General features: G+C 41.6%; 1 protein-coding gene across 1 annotated transcript in view; it reads left to right on the top strand.

Annotated features, from left to right (window-relative positions):
* The first annotated feature begins 5,870 nt into the window (after window positions 1-5,870).
* The window catches only part of HHLA1 (HHLA1 neighbor of OC90), a 36,555-nt gene continuing 19,704 nt past the window's right edge, over window positions 5,871-22,721 (top strand). Inside the window, exons 1-7 of the mRNA XM_032758504.1 lie at window positions 5,871-5,949; window positions 6,969-7,028; window positions 11,026-11,085; window positions 12,444-12,524; window positions 15,638-15,721; window positions 15,822-15,905; window positions 21,793-21,876. Coding sequence (XP_032614395.1) covers window positions 5,871-5,949; window positions 6,969-7,028; window positions 11,026-11,085; window positions 12,444-12,524; window positions 15,638-15,721; window positions 15,822-15,905; window positions 21,793-21,876 — 532 coding nt within the window. The remainder of the gene's footprint in view (window positions 5,950-6,968; window positions 7,029-11,025; window positions 11,086-12,443; window positions 12,525-15,637; window positions 15,722-15,821; window positions 15,906-21,792; window positions 21,877-22,721) is intronic.

Below are 22,721 nucleotides of genomic sequence, written 5' to 3'. Positions count from 1 at the left end.
CCCACTGTATCTTTCACTAAGAACTCATATAAACCCCATGGCTCTGACCTAGCTGTTAATCTTTCTAGCTGTTTAAGTCCTTTGAAGTCAATTTATCCTGCTCAGAAGATAGGTAAGTAGTATATGGTAGGTATTTTAAAACTCTTTTTTGTTCCTCCTCCTCTTCAAAGCATGAAGCCAGCTAAAGAATTCATCTGCTATAATCCTGAGCTCTGGGCTCCCGGATACTGAAAGATATGAGAGCAGTTTCTATCATCCAATATCTACATTGCATTTAGCTAAGACTCCATCCCTTGATCACTTGATCACAGTCTATTTCTTGTCGTTGTTCATTTTAAGCTATTGATTAGAATCTTAAGGCAGTCAGCAGCTGGGAGGATGGTTTGTCCTCACATCTATGATAAAAGAAACATAATCTTTAATCCAAGGCATCGGAATGAGGATAAAAGAGTGCTCTAAAAAATGGCTGGCAGTGAGGCAACAGCTAAAAAGTTATATTTCCTTACTCAGTGTTCAACCAGCAATGGATTTTGGCAGCAAACAGACTGGACTTCCAATCCTGGTTCTCCCAGATGCATTCCCCTGGGCCTTATGTTTGTCTGAGGCTTGGTTTCCTGAAGGTATAAAATAAGAATTACAACAAGTCTTTAGTAGGGTTGCTTGAAGGACCAATGGGTTACTATATGTAAAACTCCTAGCACATCAGATGGTCAACAAATATTAGAATCTTAAATTCTTTTCTGTCATTAGGTGCTTTTTAAAAGCTAGCCCCTCACCTTTTGCTGTTCTCTCACAGCCCATGGAACCAAACTACTTAAGTTTGAAGTCCAGGACTGCCCCTGTCAGCTTAATGACCTTGGGCAAACTGTCTAGAATCCCCAGGCTTCTGGTTTCTCTTCAAGGAGGGGGAGCTGATATCTACATGGAAGGTTACTGGCTGAATGGACCGTCGTAATGCCTCAGAACACGTGTCACTCACTATGGCTAGCCCACACCCGCTGACACTCCAGTGTGTATTTCCACCTCTCCACAGCACACCATAATTACGCTATATCTGATCCGGCACCTTTGGCTGCAGAGTTCAGTGAGAAAGGCAGGTTTGCTCATCGAACTGAACTAATCTTGGTTGATTTGGGACCCTTGTTGATTGGAGGTAACACACTGTTTAATTAAGACTCTGGAGCATTTGCCTTCACCATCCACACTCCCGGCTCCAGGGCTGCTATGATAAAACACACAGACATATTGCAAATTAATTTCACAAGACTCTTGGGTGAATTCTTGGCCCATCACTCATAGCAACACTTCTCAGCCCTTCTCCCGGGGGTGTGATGGGATTTCTAACCCTCCCACCTCCCAAAATGCTTTGAAATGGCCATTCTGTTTGTGTTCAATATCAGGCTTTTTACTGGCACTCCAAGATGGTATTTTGAAAGCAGGTGAGTAAAACAGAACACTGTGGAAAAGGGACTTTAGTATCTGAGAGACCATGGTTCAAATTCCAGTTCTCCTGCTTAGAAATCATGTGACTGGGAGCCGGGGGCTGCACGTCAGAACCCTGGGCCTTTATCTTCTGTAACTCAAAGCTCAATGTCTGTTCCATGGGATGCTTGAGAAGTTGAAATAACAGACTGTGCTCAAAATGGGAGGATCAATACATTGTACTCTAGGGGACGAAACCCCTGTTTCCTCTACTCTCTTAGGTTCAGTTTCTGAGTTCCTGCAAATTAAACTAACAAAAGATAGATTACAGGAGAAAAATGTTTTTTTCATATGCTTATAGGAGTCCTCACAAAAATGAAATAAAAACCCTAAAGGGAGCCGGGCACAGTGGCTCACGCCTGCAAACCAAGCACTTTGGGAGACCGAGGCTGGTAGATCACGAGGTCAGGAGTTCAAGGCCAGCCTGGCCAAGATGGTGAAACCTCGCCTCTACTAAAAATACAAAAATTAGCCTGGCATGGTGGTGGGCACCTGTAATCCCAGCTACTTGGAAGGCTGAGGCAGAGAGTTGCTTGAACCCAGGAGGCGGAGGTTGCAGTGTGCCGAGATCGTGCCACTGCACTCCAGCCTGGGCGACAGAGCGCGAGACTTCGTCTCAAAACAAACAAACAAAAACAAACAAAAATAAACTAAAAGAGTCATCAGACTTGGGGACTTATATATCACTTTAACAAAAAGGTGAGAAATTTGTGGAGAAGTGACAAGACAAAGGAAAAGAGTTTTGAGCTTCTAGAGGTGGTATAATGTGGGAAGGAAATACATGGGGAAACCAATGGACGCTAAGGCTTATTCTTGTGAGGTTTGTGTGCCCACTCAGCACCCACTTTCCATCTTCTTCATGGCCATAAAACTCTCCCAGGGAGAGAGAATTTCTCAGAAGTGTCTGCACATAGTCAGGTAGGAGAAGCTCCAAGAAGGCTCCTTCCTGCATCTGTTGATTCTCAATGGCCTTCCACTCGAAATAATCCATGCACCCAAAGTCGCTTATTAGGGGATAGTATATTTTGGCTGGCATATTTTGATCCCCTTCAATATATAATTATTGTTGTCCTGTCATCACATGACTTGCTCTTCTGCAAGTGTCATGGAAGAAATAAAGATTTATAAATAATTATCCAATAATAGTCATGAGAAATGTAGTGAAATAATGACAGCTTAATTTTACAGTAAAGTTTTGGATATCTAATTCAGTCTTTTAAAGATATAATTTTGAGGACTCACTCTATCATAGGAAGAACATTGTCTGTCTTGCTTACTATTGGAGTACCAACATCTTTTCTTATTTTTATTATTATCACTATATTGTTGGTGCAGAAGTAATTGAGGTTTTTGCCATTACTTTAATTCTATCATGTATTTGTTATACATTTATATAGCACTTGCTCCGTGCCAGACACTGTCCACTACAGTCTACAAATGTATCATATTTTAATCTTCAGGACAGTCTTGGGTGAGGCACAGAGAGGTTTAGTAAGTTGCACAGCAGAGCCGGGAAGTAAACCTAGGCAGTCCTCCACCTCCAGGGTCTGTGCTTATAACAACTATGCCATTACTCCACAAATGCTTTTTGACTGAGTGAAGGTTGAGTAAGTTAGCCCAGATCACAATGGCCAACTCAAGATTCAAGTAACATCTGTCTGACCTTAAACCCAGGCTGTCTCCTGTCCTAGACTGTCCCAGAGTGGGCCAGACTTGCAAAGGGGAGTGTAAGGCCAGATAGTCTCAGTTTCACTGTCAGGTGAAGTCTAGCCAGTCTGAAGTGTTGCTTTATAAAACACTCCAACTCTCCAAACTATGGATGTTCCAAATATTGCACGAGATACGCTAAGATATTATTCACTGTTATCTCAAATTCAAATTTAACTGGGTGTCCTGTGTTTTTTACTTGTTAAATCTGACAACCTTAATCCACACATACAGTTGACTTGGCCAATGACAAAGAATTAAAAAACCAGGGAGAAGTAAAAATGCATTTTTCTCCAAGAAGAGTATCAGTAGGAATTGTAGTCTTCGAGTAATAAATCTTAGCAGGTTGGCCGGGCGTGGTGTCTCGTGCCTGTAATCCCAGCAATTTGGGAGGCTGAGGTGGGCAGGTCATCTGAGGTTGGGAGTTCGAGACCAGCCTGACCAACATGGAGAAACCCTGTCTCTACTAATAATACAAAAATTAACTGGGCATGATGGTGCATGCCTGTAATCCCAGCTGCTCAGGAGGCTAAGGCACGAGAACCGTTTGAACCTGGGAGGCGGAGGTTGCAGTGAGCCGACGTCGCACCATCGCACTCCAGCCTGGGCAACAACAGCGAAACTCTGTCTCAAAAAAATAAAAATAAAAATAAATAAATCTTAGAATGTTTACTCTTAATAAATGGAAGAGGATGGTTAACATAATGAAGCAAGAGTCAAAAAGAGAGAAATTTGTAGCTATTATATAAATGTAAATAATTGTTTTTCTACTATAAGTTTTTATCTTTTCATTCCATATTTCTCTGGTATGATGCTGAGTTCTGAAATAGATACAGAAGAAGAAGGGGGAAAGAAGAGAAAAGAGAGAAAGATAAGAGAATGAGAAAGAAATTAAGATTCCTAATATCTACAATATTCTGGAGATTGTACTAAGCACTATATTTCATTGTCTCATTTAATCTTCACGAAAATAACTTCAAAGTAGCTATGACTCTGTCCATTCTACATACGAGGCTCAGAAAGGGGAGATAATGTTTGCACAGCGGTTGAGGTGCCAAAGGAAAGAATCCTCACTCAGCAGGAATTGCCTGCCCACTTCCACCCCCTGTCACCCTTTGCTGGAGAGAACGCTAAGTCCTGGCTTCACCAGGTGCTCGCTCTCTCTCTCCCTGTCTCTCTCTCTCTCAGTGGAGAATTTAGCACAGCCGGCCTTGAGTGTGAATTAGTTGGGCATGTGTCTACATCTTCTAAGTTACTAAACAGCTCAAGGGAAGTGGCAGTGTCTACTCTGTGCGTGTGTCTCCAGCCTGAGCTTGATGCCTGGTATGTACTGTGAGCATAACGATGTGCCAGGCACTGGGTTAAATGCTCTGGATTCATTATTTTAAATCCTCACAAAGACCCTGTGAGAGTTCTCTTAACTGTTTTGCAGATGAGGAAAATCGATATTCAGAGAGTAACCAGACTTATGAGAATAGGCGAATTCCAAGAAAGCCCCAGCTTCTTGCTTCCTTGTAAGACCTGTCTCTGTGTGGGGTGGCATCTAGAACAAATGCCAGTCACATATCTATCAATAATTAAAAAGCTATTTAAATGTTTCTGGGATCTTTTAAGAAAATTCCACAGGGGCTTCCCATTCCTAAAGGACAGCAGCACTTCTCAAAATGCAATTGCCCTGAGGATGCTCCCTTCCTGCAACATTTTTCTCCAATTCAAGCACACATTCTCTTGAGTTTTCTTCCCGCCCAATTCACCTTCCAGATAAATCCAATTCTCTACCAATTGTAAATTTCTCCTCTTTTCAAATCGTATCTGTGCAGCCTGTATTTAAATTGTCATTACATTTATACCTACACAGAAAGACTGTGCAGTTATCAAGTATGCATCAGACAGTGTTCTGTGTGGCATCTGGCACACAGAAAGTGCTCAATAAATGTTAGCCATTATTCAATTTAGTCTCAGTTTTGCAACTGTAAATATCATGGTGATTTTGCATGGCAAATGCAAAATGAGAATGGCAGGCACAGAGTGCTGCAGAGAAGGAAGGAGACTGTGAACACATATACTCCTATGATAATATGTTTTCCTGTTTATCAGAGTAAGTGATGCTGTATTTGAGGGATATTTCCCATCTCAACAGCCAGGAAACCCATGGAAGAAACATAAATGCTCCCTGAATATGTATGTGTCCCCCTCTACATTCCCAGATTTCCTGCAGTCATGCAGGGTCATGTAAGTAATTTTGGTATGGGCTGCAAGCAAAAGCAAATGTGTTGCTTCCCGCCAAAGCACTTAAGAGTTGGTGCATAATCCCACAGCTCTCTCCCTTCCAGTGTCCCAGTGAATCAAAGTCTAAGGAGGCTACAGTTGCCACACGGAGAACTACAGGATAGTGGAGCCCCATTAACTGGAGTCCCTGAGAGACTGTGTGGAACAGAGTTCCCCACCAAAATGCAGTGAATACATACTGCAAACAAGAAATCAACTTTTGTTGTTAAGCCAATTAAATTGTGGAGTTAATGTTACCATAGCTTCCTAACCTCTTCTAACCTAGTACAACGCCTTTTTCAGATTGTAATTTTAATGATTCCTTATGCACTGTTTTCAAAGGTCTGCATCAATGTGCTTAGTTTCCTAAGTGTTTGCTTGCTTCATTCCAGGTGGGCCAGAGTATCACAAGCATGCTGGGCTTCCTGTCACGTGGTCCTCCAGTGAGGCTGTGCATGGGCCTGGCGTGTGTCTTGTCCCTTTGGAACACAGGTGGGTCTGGTTGGAGTTCTGGAAGTATCTGTTCCGTATAATAAATTGGAGTATTCACTGTGCTTTAGAGAACCTCAGTAGCCAACATTTCTGCCCAGAATCCAAATGAATTTGTTCAAAATGACAAGATTAACTTCCCCACTTCTGTTGTTCCCTTGACTTTTTGCATTTAAGTCCCATCTATGCAAAAGAATTCTCTTCACCTCCACTGTTACCACCTTTGTCCAAAACATTATTTTCCCTTTCCTGGACCATGAGACTGCTTTCCAAACCAGCTTCTCCTCTTGTCTCTCCATGACCCATTCACCACCAATCAGCCTGAGTGATCTTTTCATAAATCTTGTTATGTCATCTTCCAAGTTCCTCCCTCTTTTCTCTCCCTCTGCCCCAAATTATTTGCGGACTTCCTACTTCTCTCTGTGTAGTGCACCAGGTCCTTTTCAGGCTCTGCGTGACCCTGCCTCCCTCACCATCCTTGCTTCCTACCACCTCCACCTCCTTCATTCTTTATGCCCCTATCACTGTTGGCCTTCTTTCAATTCTTTAAAGTAATACTCATGCCTACCTCAGACACTGGGCTTGTGCTGTTCTCTATACATCAAATATTCCCCCAATTAGTTAAATCCTTCTCAAATGCTATTCATTCTTCAGAGCTCAGCTCAACGTCCCCTCTCAGGGAAGGCTTCCAGATTCCTGAGACTAGATCAGCCCCCTGTTACACACCCTTACCGTTCCCTTCAAGGTATTCAATGTTGTTTTCCTATGTGTCTGCCTTTCCAGCACACACAATGCCTAGCAAACACTCGGCACTCAATAGCACCATCCATCATTAGTAGTTGGTCAACAAATATTTGATGACTAAATGATTAAATGAATGAACAAACTAGATGTGGGACTAAATGTCACTTCACAACCCCAGATCATAATTCTCTCATCTGTAAAATGGGTATGTTGAATCAAATTATCTCTGATATTATGTCTTGGTTATAATTTCTCTGATTAAACCTTTTTTACTTTAGTATCTGGCATCAAAGGAGAAGCCAAGAAAGAGAAGGGAATGACCTTTTTACCTACAACAAGTAAGTGGGTGATAAGGGCTCCTTTTCAGCTGACTGTTCTTGGGCAAATTCCTTGATTTCCCCAAGACTTACTTTCTCTACTGATAAGACAGCGATTATATCCACATCTAACACTCTAATAGTCACAACAATGGTTCCTGTGAGCTGCTCGTTTCTTTATGGTTCATTGAATCCTTGTGATCTTAATAAATCCACAAAGACTGTGATATTCCATTGATGATAGAAGATTTTATAATGGGAGGTACTGTTACTTGCCATCATCACGTTTGTAATAATTTCATCTTTCTTTGCCTTTCGTTTTTGATGCTATGAAACTGATTTTGCAGTACAATGGTAAATACATTGCCATAGAAAGGACAAGAGGAGCCAGGGAACAGGTTTCTGTTTCTAAATTTTAGTAAACAAGCAGGACAATTTTTTGGTTTGGTTTTGGTTTTAGTTTTGATGGAAATTGTGTTACTTTTTATTTTTATTCATTTATTTATTTATTTATTTATTTATTTATTTATTTATTTGAGATGGGGTCTTACTCTGTCACCCAGATGGGAGTCAGGTGGCACAATCTCAACTCACTGCAACCTCCACCCCCCAGGCTCAGGAGATTCTCCCACCTCAGCCCCCTGATAGCTAGGACCACAGGCATGTACCACCACACCTGGATAATATTTTGTACTTTTGTTAGAAACAGGGTTTCACCATGTTGCCCAGGCAGGTCTTGAACCCCTGAGCTCAAGGGATCCACGCGCTTCAGCCTTCCAAACTGCTAGCGTTACAGGCGTGAGCCACCAGACCTGGACCATTTTTATATTCCTATTTATTTTAAATTAGTACATTCACATAGTTCAGATAGCAAAAGGTACAAAAGTGTATAAAGTTAAAATGCTCCCCCAGCCAACAGCTTCCCTTTCCTGAAAGCACCAATTGTGCCAATTTATTGTGTGTAAGTAGGATAACCTTCCATAAATATTTTTCTTAGTAGAGCTTCCAATTTTCTTCTCCTTAAATGGGAACAACTATTCCTGCCCCACAGGTAATCATGAAGGATAAAAAGTGATAAAATACTAAGCATTAAGAAGTACAAAAAATGCCAGGAAACTTCTATTTTAAAGATATTATTATGGTGGTCTTTTCATCCAAAAATAGAAAGATATCTTTTTGTAATCTGTCAGGGAACTTATTTGAAAAATGCTCTGTATTACATCCTGTTCAAAAATCTGTGCTCCACTGGTGTTTACTTCAGACTTCAAATATTGTTATCAAAATCAACCCAAGGATTTGTAATTTAAAAAAAGGAGTGCTAGAAATACTCTTTCCTTGGTGAAAGGAATGGTGCAAAAAAAAAAAATGGTGCTTAGTGAAGAAGACGACACAGGGCCCACCATTCTGGCTGGAAAGGTATAGGAATCCTGCCAGCCTGGTAGTCTGGGGCATCCCTGCTGCCTGGAGACCCCGAACTGACATAACCCTGGTCTCTCACCTGCATGGAGGACTCTGTTGCCTTGGCAGGTCACAAGCAAGGTTGATTGGTGCCTCCGGCAGATCTTATAGCAGCTGGTGCAGAGTAGACTGTGCAGGTAAAGTGCCATGCGGGTGCCTGAGGGGCTGGAGTGGCCTCACCCAAGCTAGAGAGCTGGCTAGTTGGCAGCATTTGCCCTGCTTAATTACATCTGTCTCAGACTTCCTTTTGTTGTGACATAAGCCCCTTGCCTCCAGTAGCCCTGTTAAAATATGGCGAAGGGAAGTTAGAGTCCCCACCTACCTCTAACACCAGAAGCTCTGATATTTAACCAAAAAGCTTGGCAATTGGTAAAACGCCAAATTGGTTTAAGCAGGCAACAGCTGACTTGACTCAGTTTCAACGTGGTATCCGAAAAGCAGAAGATAGCAACCTAAATGTCCATTGATGGATAAACAGAAAAAGGAAATGCAGTATATACATACAATGCAATATTATTCGGTCTTAAATAAGAAAACGCTGCCATATGAGATAACATGAGTGAACCTGGAGGATAGTAAGCTAAGTGAAATGAATCAGTCGCAGAAGTCATACTGCATGATACCACTTTCATGAGGTTTCTAAAATAGTCAAACTCACAGAAGCCAAGAGTAGAAAGGTGGTCATCAGGGGCTTAGGAGACGGAAATGGGAAGTTTGTTGTTCAATGAGAATGAAATTTCAGTTACGCAAGATGAGTAAGTTCTAAAGATCTGCACAGCCTAGTAACGATCAGTAACAATACTATATTGTGCACTTAAAAATCTGTTAATTGGGCTGGGCGTGGTGGCTCACGCCTGTAATCCCAGCACTTTGGGAGGCTGAGGTGGGTGGATCATGAGGTCAGGAGTTTGAGACCTGCCTGACCAACATGGTGAAGCCTCAGCTCTACTAAAAATACAAATATTAGCCAGGCGTGGTGGCATGTACCTGTAATCCCAGCTACTCAGGAGGCTGAGGCAGGAGAATCGCTTGACCCCAGGAGGCAGAAGTTGCAGTGAGATCGCACTACTGCACTCCAGCCTGGGCGACAGAGCAAGACTCCATCTCCAAAAAAAAAAAAAATTAATTAATAGGGTAGATTTCATGTTAAGTGTTTTTCAATAAAATTAATTTAAATTAAATTTGAAAGTAAAATAAAAAGAAGTGAGGGAGAAGAACATGGACAAAGAGTTGAGATTGCTCTTTTCTGATTTTATCTTAGACACTAGCCCAATATGGGATTTAGGTACATCAAATCAAGTTTGGGGATTTCAGTTTATCCATTCTTCAAAGTGTTGGACAAGCTGATTTCTAAGGATGTTATGAATTGCTTGAGGCTGTACTTTCAGGTTACTATTTTATTCATGAGAACTTTTATTTCAGTGTCTGGAAATAAAGATGTTAAGAAGGAAAAAGATGGGACATTCCTAGGCAGCCCTAAATCCTGACTTATTCTGTAATGCAGGGCACATTTTTCAGACTCTGTGGCTTGTTGTTTTCCATTTGCAAAATGAAAACGTAAAATACAGCACCTTCTCCATCCTACTGGTACTTATTGTTGCAGTGGTCATTTTTCATGTTACATGTGATACTAGCTTTTTTTGTACCAGCTTCTTTCCTGAACCTCTCTGTGACCCCGACAAGATACGTCGCTTCTGTCTCATTTAATTTAATAAAGTAAAATGTAAAATAATGCACCTTCTCCATCCAGGTATAACATGAAAAATGACCACTCCAACAGTTGTAGTGACAAGTGCAGGGTGATTCTATAGCACGTGATCCAAAATAACTGATCCTTCTTGTCTCTGCTTAACGTCACTTCCACAAGAAGGCCTTCTCCATCCCCTGACACCAGGCTAGTGCGCTGGTGCTCCCACACCGTGTTGACACTCCTCTCTGGTCACAACCTGTGAGTCTTCTCCTCCCTGACCAAATCACACACAGGAAGCCCCATGGAGCTGGAGACCGGGTTCATTCCCCTTTACCACTTCATATTGCCTAGCATATTGCTTGGCCCTTAGTGAATATTTGTTGAATGAACCAATGAAGAATGAATGAATGAATGCCTTTGAAATTTCAAATTTTTCTCTGACATTTTCTCCTTTTGTCACATGAAATTTGCTAAGTAGGCAAGAGGCCTAATATTTTGGCCATGCTCTACAGTTCTAGAGTTCTAGCCCTTTATCACCACTGCTCAGTTGTGCAAATTTAAGCAAGGTTTTTCTCCTCTCTGGGCCTCAGTTTCCCTACTCGGTTAAGGAGTGGGGTAAATTAGACCCCCTGTATCAGAATCACCAGGCTTATTTATTAAAATATGTATTTCTAGGCCACACCCACCCCACAGAGATTAGAATCTGTATCAGTGCCATGCAGAAGAGTCTGGGATCTGCCTTTCCTCAGTGTCCGCCAGTGACTCTCACACGGAGAGCAGATGCCAAAGAGGCTTCCAAGGCTTCTTCCATTCCTGGGGGTAGGAACTGGATCTCTTGCATTTTTCTCATGAAAACTGTTTCCTTCCCAGTGTCTGGCCTTAGAGGAGAAGAGAGGAAGGAGAAGGGGGTGGCATTTCTTGCTACGACGGGTGAGTGCCACTCCCCCAAATCCCTTGGGTTGTCTGTCTGGGCTGCAGAGCAATTCCTCCACTTCTCTGGACCTCTGTTCTTTCCCACAGTGGAGAGAACGTCATCTCTCTAATCATTATCTGATCATTAAGTAAAAGTTGAAGAAGACAACATTTGAATAAAGAGGAGCATTAAGAACTATTTCCATCTTGTCATCTGTTGTTTCCAAATTTTTTTTTTTTTTTTTTTTTAGATGGAGTCCTTGTTGCCCAGGCTGGAGTGCAATAGCACAATCTTGGCTCACTGCAACCTCCGCCTCCCAGGCTCGAGCGATTCTCCTGCCTCAGCCTTCCAAGTAGCTGGGATTACAGGCACCGGCCACCACACCCAGCTAATTTTTATATTTTTAGTAGATACAGGGTTTCATCATGTTGGCCAGGCTGGTCCCAAACTCCTGATCCCACGTGATCCACCCACCTTGGCCTCCCAAAGTGCTGGGATTACAGGTGTGAGCCACCGCGCCTTGTCAATTTCCAAATCATTAAGGAATAGCCGGAGGAAACGGGAATTTTAACTCCACTCACTGCACGCTGCCACTCCTGCTACACCTGGGAGATTTCTCCCTCCATCCTGGGTCACATCCTGGACCTATTAACTCTGAATTTCTGAGGATGAAGCCCAGGTACTGGAATCGTGTAATTAAAAATATATATATATTTCCAGGTGATGTCAACGCTCAGCCAGGGTGTGTGGACCCCACTTTTACACGGGGTACTTATTTTCAAACACAGAGCTGCTAAGAACTCCTGCAATGAATGCCCTTGGGCTTCCCATTATGCTTGAGACACCTTTTTTTTTTTTTTTCGAGATGGAGTCTCACTTTGTGGCACAGGCTGGGGTCCAGTGGCGCTATCTCGGCTCACTGCAGGCTCTGCTTCCCAGGTTCACGCCATTCTCCTGCCTCAGTCTCCCCAGTAGCTGGGACTACAGGTGCCTGCCACCATGCCTGGCTAATTTTTTTGTATTTTTAGTAGAGATGGGGTTACACCATGTTAGCCAGGATGGTCTCGATCTCCCGACCTCGTGATCTGCCCGCCTCTGCCCGAGTCTCTCCAAATGCAGAGATGCAATTGTCACTAAAAGTTTATGTTTTCTGTGCTTCATTGGGATTTCTCTTATCTATATTTGTCACTCTGTTGACTGTCACCTCCTGAGGTCAGGACCCTCGTCTTGACTTGGAATCCCTTGTGCCTGGCACTTGGTTCGTGTTCTGCACATGTGCAAACAAGTTGAATATCTGCCTGAAGTTTGGAAATGAGGAACTTTTTCTCTTGCCGAGAAAAGCCTGCCAGTGACATTATCTCTGAATCTCTTTCAGAGCTGCCTGCAAGGTCGATCGATCTGTCCGCACTTAACCTGACAGAGCTTGTGAACGGGATGCTGAGTAGAGTGTTAAAAGGTAATCATTTTTTAAAAGCACAATCCAGGTCCATTTTTTTTTTTCTTGTACCAGTGTCTTTTCTGAACCTTTCTGTTGCCTCAACAAGACACTTCACTTCTGTGTCTCAGTTTCTTGGTGTTCAGAGTGGAGAATAGGCTGAGCTCAGTGGCCCACACCTATAATCCCAGCACTTTGGGAAGCTGCTTGCGCTCAGGAGTTTGAGACCAGCCTAGGCAACACGGCAAAACCCCGCCTGTACAAAAAATAGAAAAATTAGTTGCATGCAGTTGTGCATGCCTGTGGTCCCAGCTACCAGGGAGGCTGAGGTGGAAGGATTGCTGGAGCCCAGAAGGTCGAGGCTGCAGTGAGCTGTGATCACGCCACTGCATTCCAGCCTGAGAGAAAGAGTGAGACTTTGTCTCAAAAAACAAAAACAAAAACAGAATGCAGAATTCATTGTCCTAACTAACTCAAAATGACGTAGAAGAAGGTTTACAAGAATTTTGAGAGCAAACTGCATTCCAGACACGGTATGTTTGTAATTTTAACTCTGTTGCCATAAACTAACAATAATTACTCATTGATTAAGTTAATATGATTCTGGATTTCTTTTTTAAGACAATATTATGATTACAATATTATTGTAATCTTCTTCCTGTGTTCTTTAGCATCTAGCAAAATGATTTGATGTAACACATACTTAGTGAATGAGAGCAAAGCCTGAACGATCCCTAGTGTACATTCCTCACTGCCTTCACTATTTTTTTCTCACTTTCTTCAATCAATATTCATGGAACACCTATCACAGGCCAGGCACTATTCTAAGTATTGGAGGATAAGGCAGTAAACAAAAACCAAAAATCTCTGGCCTGGGGGAGCTTCCATTCTAGTGGGTGAAGGGGTAACCAAAAACAAACAATAAACATAATAAATAGGTAAAGATACATGTTATTTAGAATAAGGGGGATGGAGAATGCCAATTCAGCACTGAGGTCTATGCAAATGGCATTCCCTAGGATTATGCAATACACACTCTGCACATCTGTGCTTGGTGGCTCTACACTTGTTCACTTAGACATTTACCCATCAACATTATTATCCATCCCTGTCCCAATGCCTGTTGCTGTAAATCACAGACATACAGTTCCTGCCTCCAATTTGCTCTCATGAGAGTTGCCGTGGATAGGGCTGCCTTGGGAGGTGCAGGATAAGAAGGCAGTGATCTGCGTGTAGATGGTGCTGTGGACAGACTGAATCATCAGATGGAGGGATGGGCTTCAAAACATTTAGCCCTTCCAGCCCTGAACTGTTACTCCTGTCCTCTCCTCTGCAAGGCCCTGCACTGGGCTCTGTGAAATTTTGCAAAGACTCAAATGTCATAACTCATACCTTCGAGGAACTCAAAACTCCTCCAATGACTAATTTAATCCTTGTATAACCTCCATGCAGTGGTACTCTCACTCCCATTTTCTAGATGCAGACTTTGAGGCATGCCCATTGCCATATAGAATTGGAATTCAGAACTGTTTAATCCAAGTTTGTGATCTAGCCCAAAGTTTCCCAGACTTGTTGCACAATAAGAAGGACCTGACATACTTCTTAAATATTCATCTCCCCAGGTTCCTGCTCCAGAGATTCTGATCCAGTTGATTTTGGAAGGGGCCCAAAGTGCTACATTTTTAACAAGTGCTACTTGTGATTCTTATCATCAAAAAAACTGAGTACTGGAGTATTCACATTTTGGCGTATACCCTATTCTTCTAAGGAGCTTATTAAATACAGAGTCTGGTTCCCACCCAGTGTACTGCATTAGGGTCTTCAGAGGGCAATAGCCAGAGAGCCGAGGGGGAATGGGTGCCACTGGTGATTTGTGTGCGCCCAAGTTTAATGATTCTGCCATTCCATCTACCATCACAGTGGGTCACAAATTTATATGAATAAAAATCACCTGAGGCCAGGCACAGTGGCTCATGCCCATAATCCCAGCACTTTGGGAGGCTGAGGTGGAAGGATCACTGGAGCCTGAGAGGTCAAGGCTGCAGTGAGCTGTGATTGCATGATTGCATTCCAGCCTGAGTGACAGAGCAAGACCCTGTCTAAAAAAAAAAAATTCACCTGAGAACTTTGTTAAAATTCAGAACCCTGGGCATACCCACCTTTCCCCTTTCTTCACCATCTGATTTAGTAGACCTGGGGTCACATCCAGGAATGTGCTGTTTTAAGAGGTGCACCAGGTGAGTTGATGCAGGTGGGTGATTCTCAGACCATAGTCTGGAAAGACCTCCCTCTACTGAACTGTCTTCCAGATATAAACCAAGAACAGGCACTGATGGAGAGTAGATAAGATGCTCATGCATGTATTCCTAAACCTGATTGTCTATGTTAGTATTCCTGGTTAAAAAAAAAAATTCCCTTTCTTTGTGTAGTAGACTGAAAATGGCCAAAGATATCCACTTTGTAATTACCGCAATCTGTGAATACTACTTTATATGTCAAAAGAGTGAATATCACCTGATATGATAACAGATTGATTGAGTTAAAGATTTTGAGATGAGGCCATTGTCCAGGATTATCTGTGTTGTGCCAGATGCCACCACAAGGGTCCTTACAAGAAAGAGGCAAAGGAGACACACACAGAAGAAAAGACCATGTGACGATAGAACAGAGAGAGATGTGGCCACAAGCCAAGGGACACAGGCAGCCACCAGAGCTGAGAGAGGCAAGAACAGATTCTCCTTTAGAGCCCTTGAAGGGAGGGTGTCCTACTGAGTTTCAGACTTCTAGCCCCCAAAACTGTGAGAGAACAAATTTCTGCTGTTTTGGGCCACCAAGTTTGTGATAAGTTGTTACAGCAGCCTCAGGAGTCTAATACGCCTTGGGATCTTTCTTAGAGAGTTGCCACAGCTTAAGGATGGATCAGGAAATATAGACAAATGATACATACTCTTCAGTTTTTTTTTGTTTAGTTTTACTTTGTTTATTATTTTTTATTTGTATTACTTTTTTGTTTGTTTATTTTCATCTTTGGTTTCTTTATTTGCATTGTTAATTTCTAGGGACTGTTTACTTATTTGTATTATTGTTACGTTAGTAGGCATCTGTCTGTCTCTTTATCTGGTATGTTTTGGCAGATAGCAAGAAGTTCTTCTCCTTGCTGAGTGTCACTTCCTACAGTTCCTTCGCCTTCCACAAGTTTTCTGTAGCTGTTTACAACAGTGAGTGCTGGCTGGCTCTTCTTGATGGTGGTGGTGGTAGGGATGTGTTGCAGGGTCGGTCTGTGTGTCAGGATCTCTGTTGAATCCTTTCTCTTCACAGTTTCTAACCTGAAGATGGTGGACCCCGCCAAATTCCCCACAAGGTATTGCTACTGTTTAAACAATCGGACCAATGACTTATCAGGTGGGTACAGCTAACCATGAGGCTTGCAGCTTTTCCAATTTTGCTTGTGTCCTTTCAGATAAGTTTTTGCTTTTCCTCAATGTAAGATAGGAAAATATGGTCCTATCCACTACCTTTAACCATGTGCTCATTCATTACCCCAGTGAAAAACAGTTGTGTGTGCAAAAGCAACAGGAGGAAAATGCTCATGAAGCATTGTTTTAATTGCAAAATTGAGGAACAACCTAAATATCCATCGTGAGGGAAAATGGTTAAGTAGTCTCCCATATAATTAAACTTTCAAAAACAGCCACAGATAATACATAAATGAGTGAGTTTGCTCAAATTTGGCCTGTACATGGAAAAACTTCCAAGAGATTTTTAACTAGAAAAAGAAAGTTACACAAAAATACAAACAGAACAATGTTATTGATAAGAACACATATGTGGGCACCAGATAGGTGATTCCCTTTGAAAAGAAGATTAGAGTATGTGTTTTGGAATGGAAGAATGTTGGTTAAAAGAACCTTAGATTATCTGAACCTTTTTTTTCCCAAAGAGAGTATGTTCATATGCTAGTTTTATAAATAAAACTTTAAAGTATTACGTGTTCCTTATTTTACAGAATACTGAAAAATAAAAGTGGCAATTTTTGCACCTCTAATTCACCCATTCAGTAATTCTGTTTGAGCATGCACTATGACCCATGCACTCTTCTAGGTGTGGGGAAAGCACACAGAGCAAAGTGAACACACCTCCTGCTCCCGTGGGACATAGATTCCTAGCGGGGAGCAGAGAGTAAATAAATGTACTGCAAGTACATGGTGTGTGGACTGACAGCCTGACCATGGGAACCATGAAGCATGGGAAAGCTGGAGGGAAAAGTCACGGTGGGGGATATTGCTGTGTGTAGGGTGGTCAGGAAAGTCTTCTCCAAATAACGTGAGGGTTGAGGGGTGACCTTCAGGATGTGAGGGGCCAGCCCTGTGGTTGTTCCCGGGGACAGTGGTCCAGACAAAGGCCTAAGCAGCAGCATGAGGACCAGAGAAGCCAGCATAGCTGGAGCAGGTTAGCCAGGACAGAATTGTAGGAAATTAGCTCTGATTGGTGAGGGCAAAGTGGGGAGGGTGTTGCAGATCATATAGAAGTTTAAGGTCTACTGCGAGGATTCTAATTTCCACCCAGAATAAGAAGGAAGCCATTGTGATTGTCTGCACAGGGAAGGGACATGATCTGACATTTTAAAAGGATCCTTCTGGCTGCTTGTTAAATACGAGATTGTAAGGGAAGCAAGCACTAAAGGCAACCAAAGCCTCTTGTACTTTTCACCATTTAGTCTGATATTAATACTTTTCACCATATTACAAACTCTTCATAAACATTTGTAATGGCTATGTAACCAGTGAATGCAAGCATTCTCTTAGCCACTGTGCTGTTCTTAGACTTTTGAGTGGATCTAGGTTTTTCTTAATATAAATAATTTTGCCTTGGACATCTTTGTGCATAAACTCTTCCCTGTTTCAGATTATTTCCCCCACAGAGTAGAATTTCTAAAACAAATATTGTGAAAATATTAAAGGAAAGAATTACTAATATTTAATGAGTACTATATGCCAGATGTTACAATGAGTACTTAATGTCTATTATCTTATGTAATTTACCCTGTGAATCTTATCAACAAATACATTTGCGAAGAAAAAATTCTTCATAAACCTGCCTTTCTCACCATTTCATTAACCCCTGTTGAGGATAGAAGTCTGTGCTGGGTGAGTCCCTATCCTGATTGTGTGAAAGATAAAAATAAGATTTAAAAAGTTATATCTGCCTGGAGAAAGTTTATAATTTTATTTCATGAGTCAAATCATATTTCCACACACTTGCAACAATTATATGAAAAGAATGATCCATGGATCATTATCTACTGATAAAATTGCATGCTGTTCCTCTGGTAGGTCATAGCAACTTTCACCAGCTTTGACAAGAAGTCACAGCACCACCATGACAGGCTGTACACGCAGGCCTTTGGGGAAGGTGTCTTTGTGGATGATCTTTAGATCTGGATCATTTTCTTTTTAATGTTTTCAACTCTGACCTATAGCCCTCCTTTGAGGGTATATTTGCATATTTTCCTTTTTTTCTTCCTAAATGAAACTGACTTAAATTTTCTTGATTTTAAAAATAATGTACTATGATGTCAAGATGCTATGCGACATGGACAGGAAAACTAAGAAACCAGAAATAGCTGATATCCCACCATCCACTGGTAGTCACTATTAATATGCTGATAAATGCTATCCAAGGCTGTCTATACTATCTATATAACCCACTTATCTATCCAACCTGTCATCTAAGCTACTTATCTAACCTGCCTGTCTACTTATGTACCCCAGCTAATATCTACCCATCAGTGTAGACATCCTGCTCTACATATAGGAACCCATTCTCTGTATTATTTAGAATACAGGGTGGGCTACTATAACAAATGACTCCAAAATAGTCTAGTTTAAAGAAGGTAGAAGTTAATTGCTTTCATGTGTGATAATCTGGGCATGTAGACATGCCAGGGCTTCTCTAATGGTTTGATGGTTTGGGGGCCCAGGCTCCTTTTAGCTTGTTGCTTTGCCTTTCATAAGGATCTGTGTTCTCATAGCCTAAGGTAGGTTGCCAGCACATTCACACTCCAGCTACAACGAAGGGGAGAAAGGATTTGGAAGGTGTATTAGTCCATTCTCACATTGCTATAAAGAAATACCTGAAACTGGGTAATTTACAAAGAGAAGAGGTCTAATCAGCTCATGGTTCTGCAGGCTGTACAGGAAGCATGACTGCTTCTGCTCAGCTTCTAGGGAGGCCTCAGGAAACTTACAATCATGGCAGAGGGGAAGTAGAAGCAGGGAGATCTTACATGACTAGAGCAGGAGCAAGGGAGAACAAGGGGAAAGGTGTTTTAAACAACCAGATCTCACAATAACTCACTCACTATCATGAGAACAGCACCAAAGACATGGTGCTAACCCATTCATGAGAAGTCTGCCCCCATGATCCAATCACCTCTTACCACGCCTCACCTCCAACATTGTGGATTACAATTTGACATGAGATTTGGGCAAGGACACAGATCCAAACCATCCCAGAAGGCATGCACATTCACTATGAACTCACAGCCTGGAAACCATTCACATGTCTCCCTCTTACATCCTATTTCCGAGAATTTAACCTCATGGCTACACTCACCCACAAAGCAAGCTTGAAATTATAGTCGTTGCTTTAAACCACCATGTTCCCAACTAAAATTTGATACTGTCTTCCTAAAGGAAGGTGGGAGAATCGATATTGAAAGACAACCATCAGTATCTTTCATTTTTTTCACGCAATTTTATAATCCACTCTCAAACTAACCCATATGTCTTAAAAAAAACCATTTCATTCCAGTGAATGCAAGTATGCCTCATCCTTCACATGAATTCTTAGTATTCATTGAAAGAATGTACCATGATTTATTTAATTTGTCTCCTCTTGTTGGAAACTTGGCTAATTCCTCGTATTTTTGCAATTATAAACAATGCTGTGATGAACACCTGTGTAAAATCACTTAGAGTACTTGCCCAATTACCTCTGCAGAATAAAGCCCTCAAAATAGAATTGTTGGCTGACAGGGAAACAATATTATAATGATTTGAATTGCTAAAATGTCTTCTAAAAGTCTTGCATACGTTTACAGTCTTACCAACAATGTTTGAATGTCTATGTTTTTCCACTCACATTTGCCAACACTGAGTGTTAAGAGACAGTCTTAAATCATTACCAAATGGATAGGTAAAAGGGATTTTGTAATTCTACCTTCTATTTATGTATGAAGGTAGTCATGCATCATTCATTTTGATCATCGCTAGTAAATTAGATAATTCAAACTTTCATAAATGCAAAGAATACCTTTGAGTTAATAATAACTGGCTTTCTTCCAAGCCTAAAAAGCAGATTGTGAAAACAGTTCTAAAGGGAGAATTGACAAAATGCATTGAGCAACAGGTTTCCTGAGTGGTGGTAAGAATACTGGGAATGGTGGAAGCTTCAGCCCAAGGCAGACCTCAGCTGAAATCCAGGCTCTGCTGCGTACTCTGGAACTTTGGACAAGTTACATCATCGTTCTGAGCCTTGGGAAAAACCTGGACTCCATGTTTTGTGTGTGGCTTCAAAGCCATGCTCATAGCTTCTATGCAAGATTAATAACAACTTCCAAATCGCATTTTATTGGTCTGTTTATGAATCTTGCTTCCCCACTAACCTCAGCTTCTTCTGTATGTCTTACACAACTCTCCAGTACCTAGTAAGCGTATGGCACACTGCAAATGCTTAATGGATATTTATTAGATAAATGGATTAATAAACAAACAAGAATTTTTAGAAGCAGAAAGAAAATATATGGAATAACTAAGAGATAATACCCTTCCTCAGTTTCCACAAATGACTAAGAACAGACTGGTCTAAAGACACAGAGAAGGAGGCCAAGGCGGTGGTGCACAAGGTCAGTAGATTGAGACTATCCTGGCTAACACGGTGAAACCCTGTCTCTACTAAAAATACAAAAAAATTAGCTGGGTGTGTTGGCAGGTGCCTTAGTCCCAGCTACTTGGGAGGCTGAGGCAGGAGAATGGCGTGAACCCGGGAGGCGGAACTTGCAGTGAGCTGAGATTGCGCCACTGCACTCCAGCCTGGGCGACAGAGTGAGACTCCGTCTCAAAAAAAAAAAAAAAGAGAGAAAAAGGGTGCCCATGTTTGCCTACCTACTGCATATACAGGTGTCTATACCTGCATAGGTATACTACATACTGCATAGGTGTTCTCCCTCCAGGAGGTTAAAATGTGCCTGTGCAGATGTAGTAAGAGCACCGCGTGGCTTTGGTTCTTACATAGTAGTGCCCATCATCTGTTGGTCTTGGCTACACCTTCCACTAATTGTCACATAACATTTTCCTACCTCTCTTGGTTCTGTATTTTCAAGTTAGCTTGCTCCTGCCCAAACTCCTGATGCCATTAACGAGTGAAAGGAGCATTTACACAGCATGATGGGAAATCATCCACTGGACCCACGAAGCTTCCTCTCTAGAAAATGACTGGGGCTCCTCAAACACATTCGCCTTGTTTACAAGTCAAGAATTTGCTGGATCATGGAAAGCCATAAATGAACAAAGAAGGAGATGACAGCTGTTTGACTAGAAGAATATTAGGAATTTTCACAGTCAATGGTGCCCATTATATCAGGCAATGGCCCTGTTTAAACCCAGCTGAGAAAGAAAGTTCACAATGATTCTACAACGTGAAATGCTGAAAAAGTTATCTCAGACACCACTCCTCACCGCCACCACCATCAGTTCCCTTAAAAAGGGAGCAGAAGGAAAGGTTCCTGGTGATAATTTTATAAAGTGTCTTGTCTTGTCTCTATTCTTCATAGTTTATAACTCACCACTAAATTCCACATTGCATTTTCATTTTCCAACCCCCAAGTCTGTAAATTTACATTACATGTCTGTGGCGCTGCTTCCTATCAGATGGAGTTGGTATTCTAAAAACAATTACATGAAACAATGGGGAAAATCCACCAGAAAGACCATTATTCAACAATGTGGCCTTTCAAAGCTCTTAGATGTTAGCAGAGAAGGGGTTGGGAGAGAAGATGATAGAAGAAGACAGAGGATTTTAACAGTGGATCCAAAGTTTCCTTCTGGCCTGAAATCAAGACTTTTTGTTTTTTAGAATTAGTAGTATTTCTCTGTATCATTGTTGATATTCCTCAATACACTAAACTAAATCAAACTTGTAAAATCTACTCTGAAAAATCCAAATACAGTATACTTTTCTCCTTTTGTCTCTGAAGCAGAAATTTAAACCTCCTAAATTTGTCTTGCAGATTTTACAGCTCTACTGGTAGATATCATTGGCAATTCTACCAGCTACCTCACAGAGATTTTTAAGTCAACCTCCATCCTCTCAGGTGTGTTCATCTTGAAAACGCTTTGGCAACTTTGAGGTTTAGCATCTGTTGTGGTAGATAATCAAGCATATTATGTTCCTCACCCCAACCCCTGCCATAGGCCAGGCTGCCAGAAACCTTCATATAATCTTTATTTAGATAATCAGTGTGGTCCAGTTTCCACACCAGTAAATACACCAATATTTAAGTCTTCATATTTCTGGGATCCAGAAAGTTGGAGGAAGAATCCAAAGCTCAAAAGTTAAAGGAACGTAGGCAGACTCAAGAAAACATCTTCTGGTGGGTAGATATACCCCCATTTTAAGGAGGACAAAACTGAGATCCATAGAGGTTGAATATTTTGCTTAAGTTTGGTACCAGAATTCAGGTTTAAATCTATATGGAGCCTAAGCCCATGTTTGGAGTACAATTAAGAATGATGCACCTCATTTATAAGGTGGTTTCATGTAACCCCCAGGAAAATCACATTTCCTTAGGGACCCACTTTGAAAAGCAAGGATCTATTCGACAGTCCAACAATTGGTCTCAGCAGAAAGATGGTGTGATGCACTGTGGAGCAGCTACTGTTTTAAAAGCAGGAGGGAAGGAGAAAGAGAAATAGTAACAGCTATCATTAGGCGTCAGATAATCTTGTAAGGGCTTTCCATGTATTCTCTCATTGGATCCTCACTACAACCTTTTGGGGCAGCTACTATATTTATCCCTACTTGACAGGTGAGGAAACTGTCACAGAGGGGTTAAGTAAATTGCTCAAAATCACTCTGCAGAAGCAGAATTCTAAACCAGGTGATCTGGCTCTTAGCTTGTGCTCTTATGTCACTATCCTAATATATATAATAATAGTA

The sequence above is a fragment of the Hylobates moloch genome, unplaced genomic scaffold (assembly GCF_009828535.3).
Source record: "Hylobates moloch isolate HMO894 unplaced genomic scaffold, HMol_V3 SCAFFOLD_9, whole genome shotgun sequence".
Classification (NCBI taxonomy): domain Eukaryota; kingdom Metazoa; phylum Chordata; class Mammalia; order Primates; family Hylobatidae; genus Hylobates; species Hylobates moloch.
This window is presented reverse-complemented; position numbering and strand designations above follow the sequence as displayed.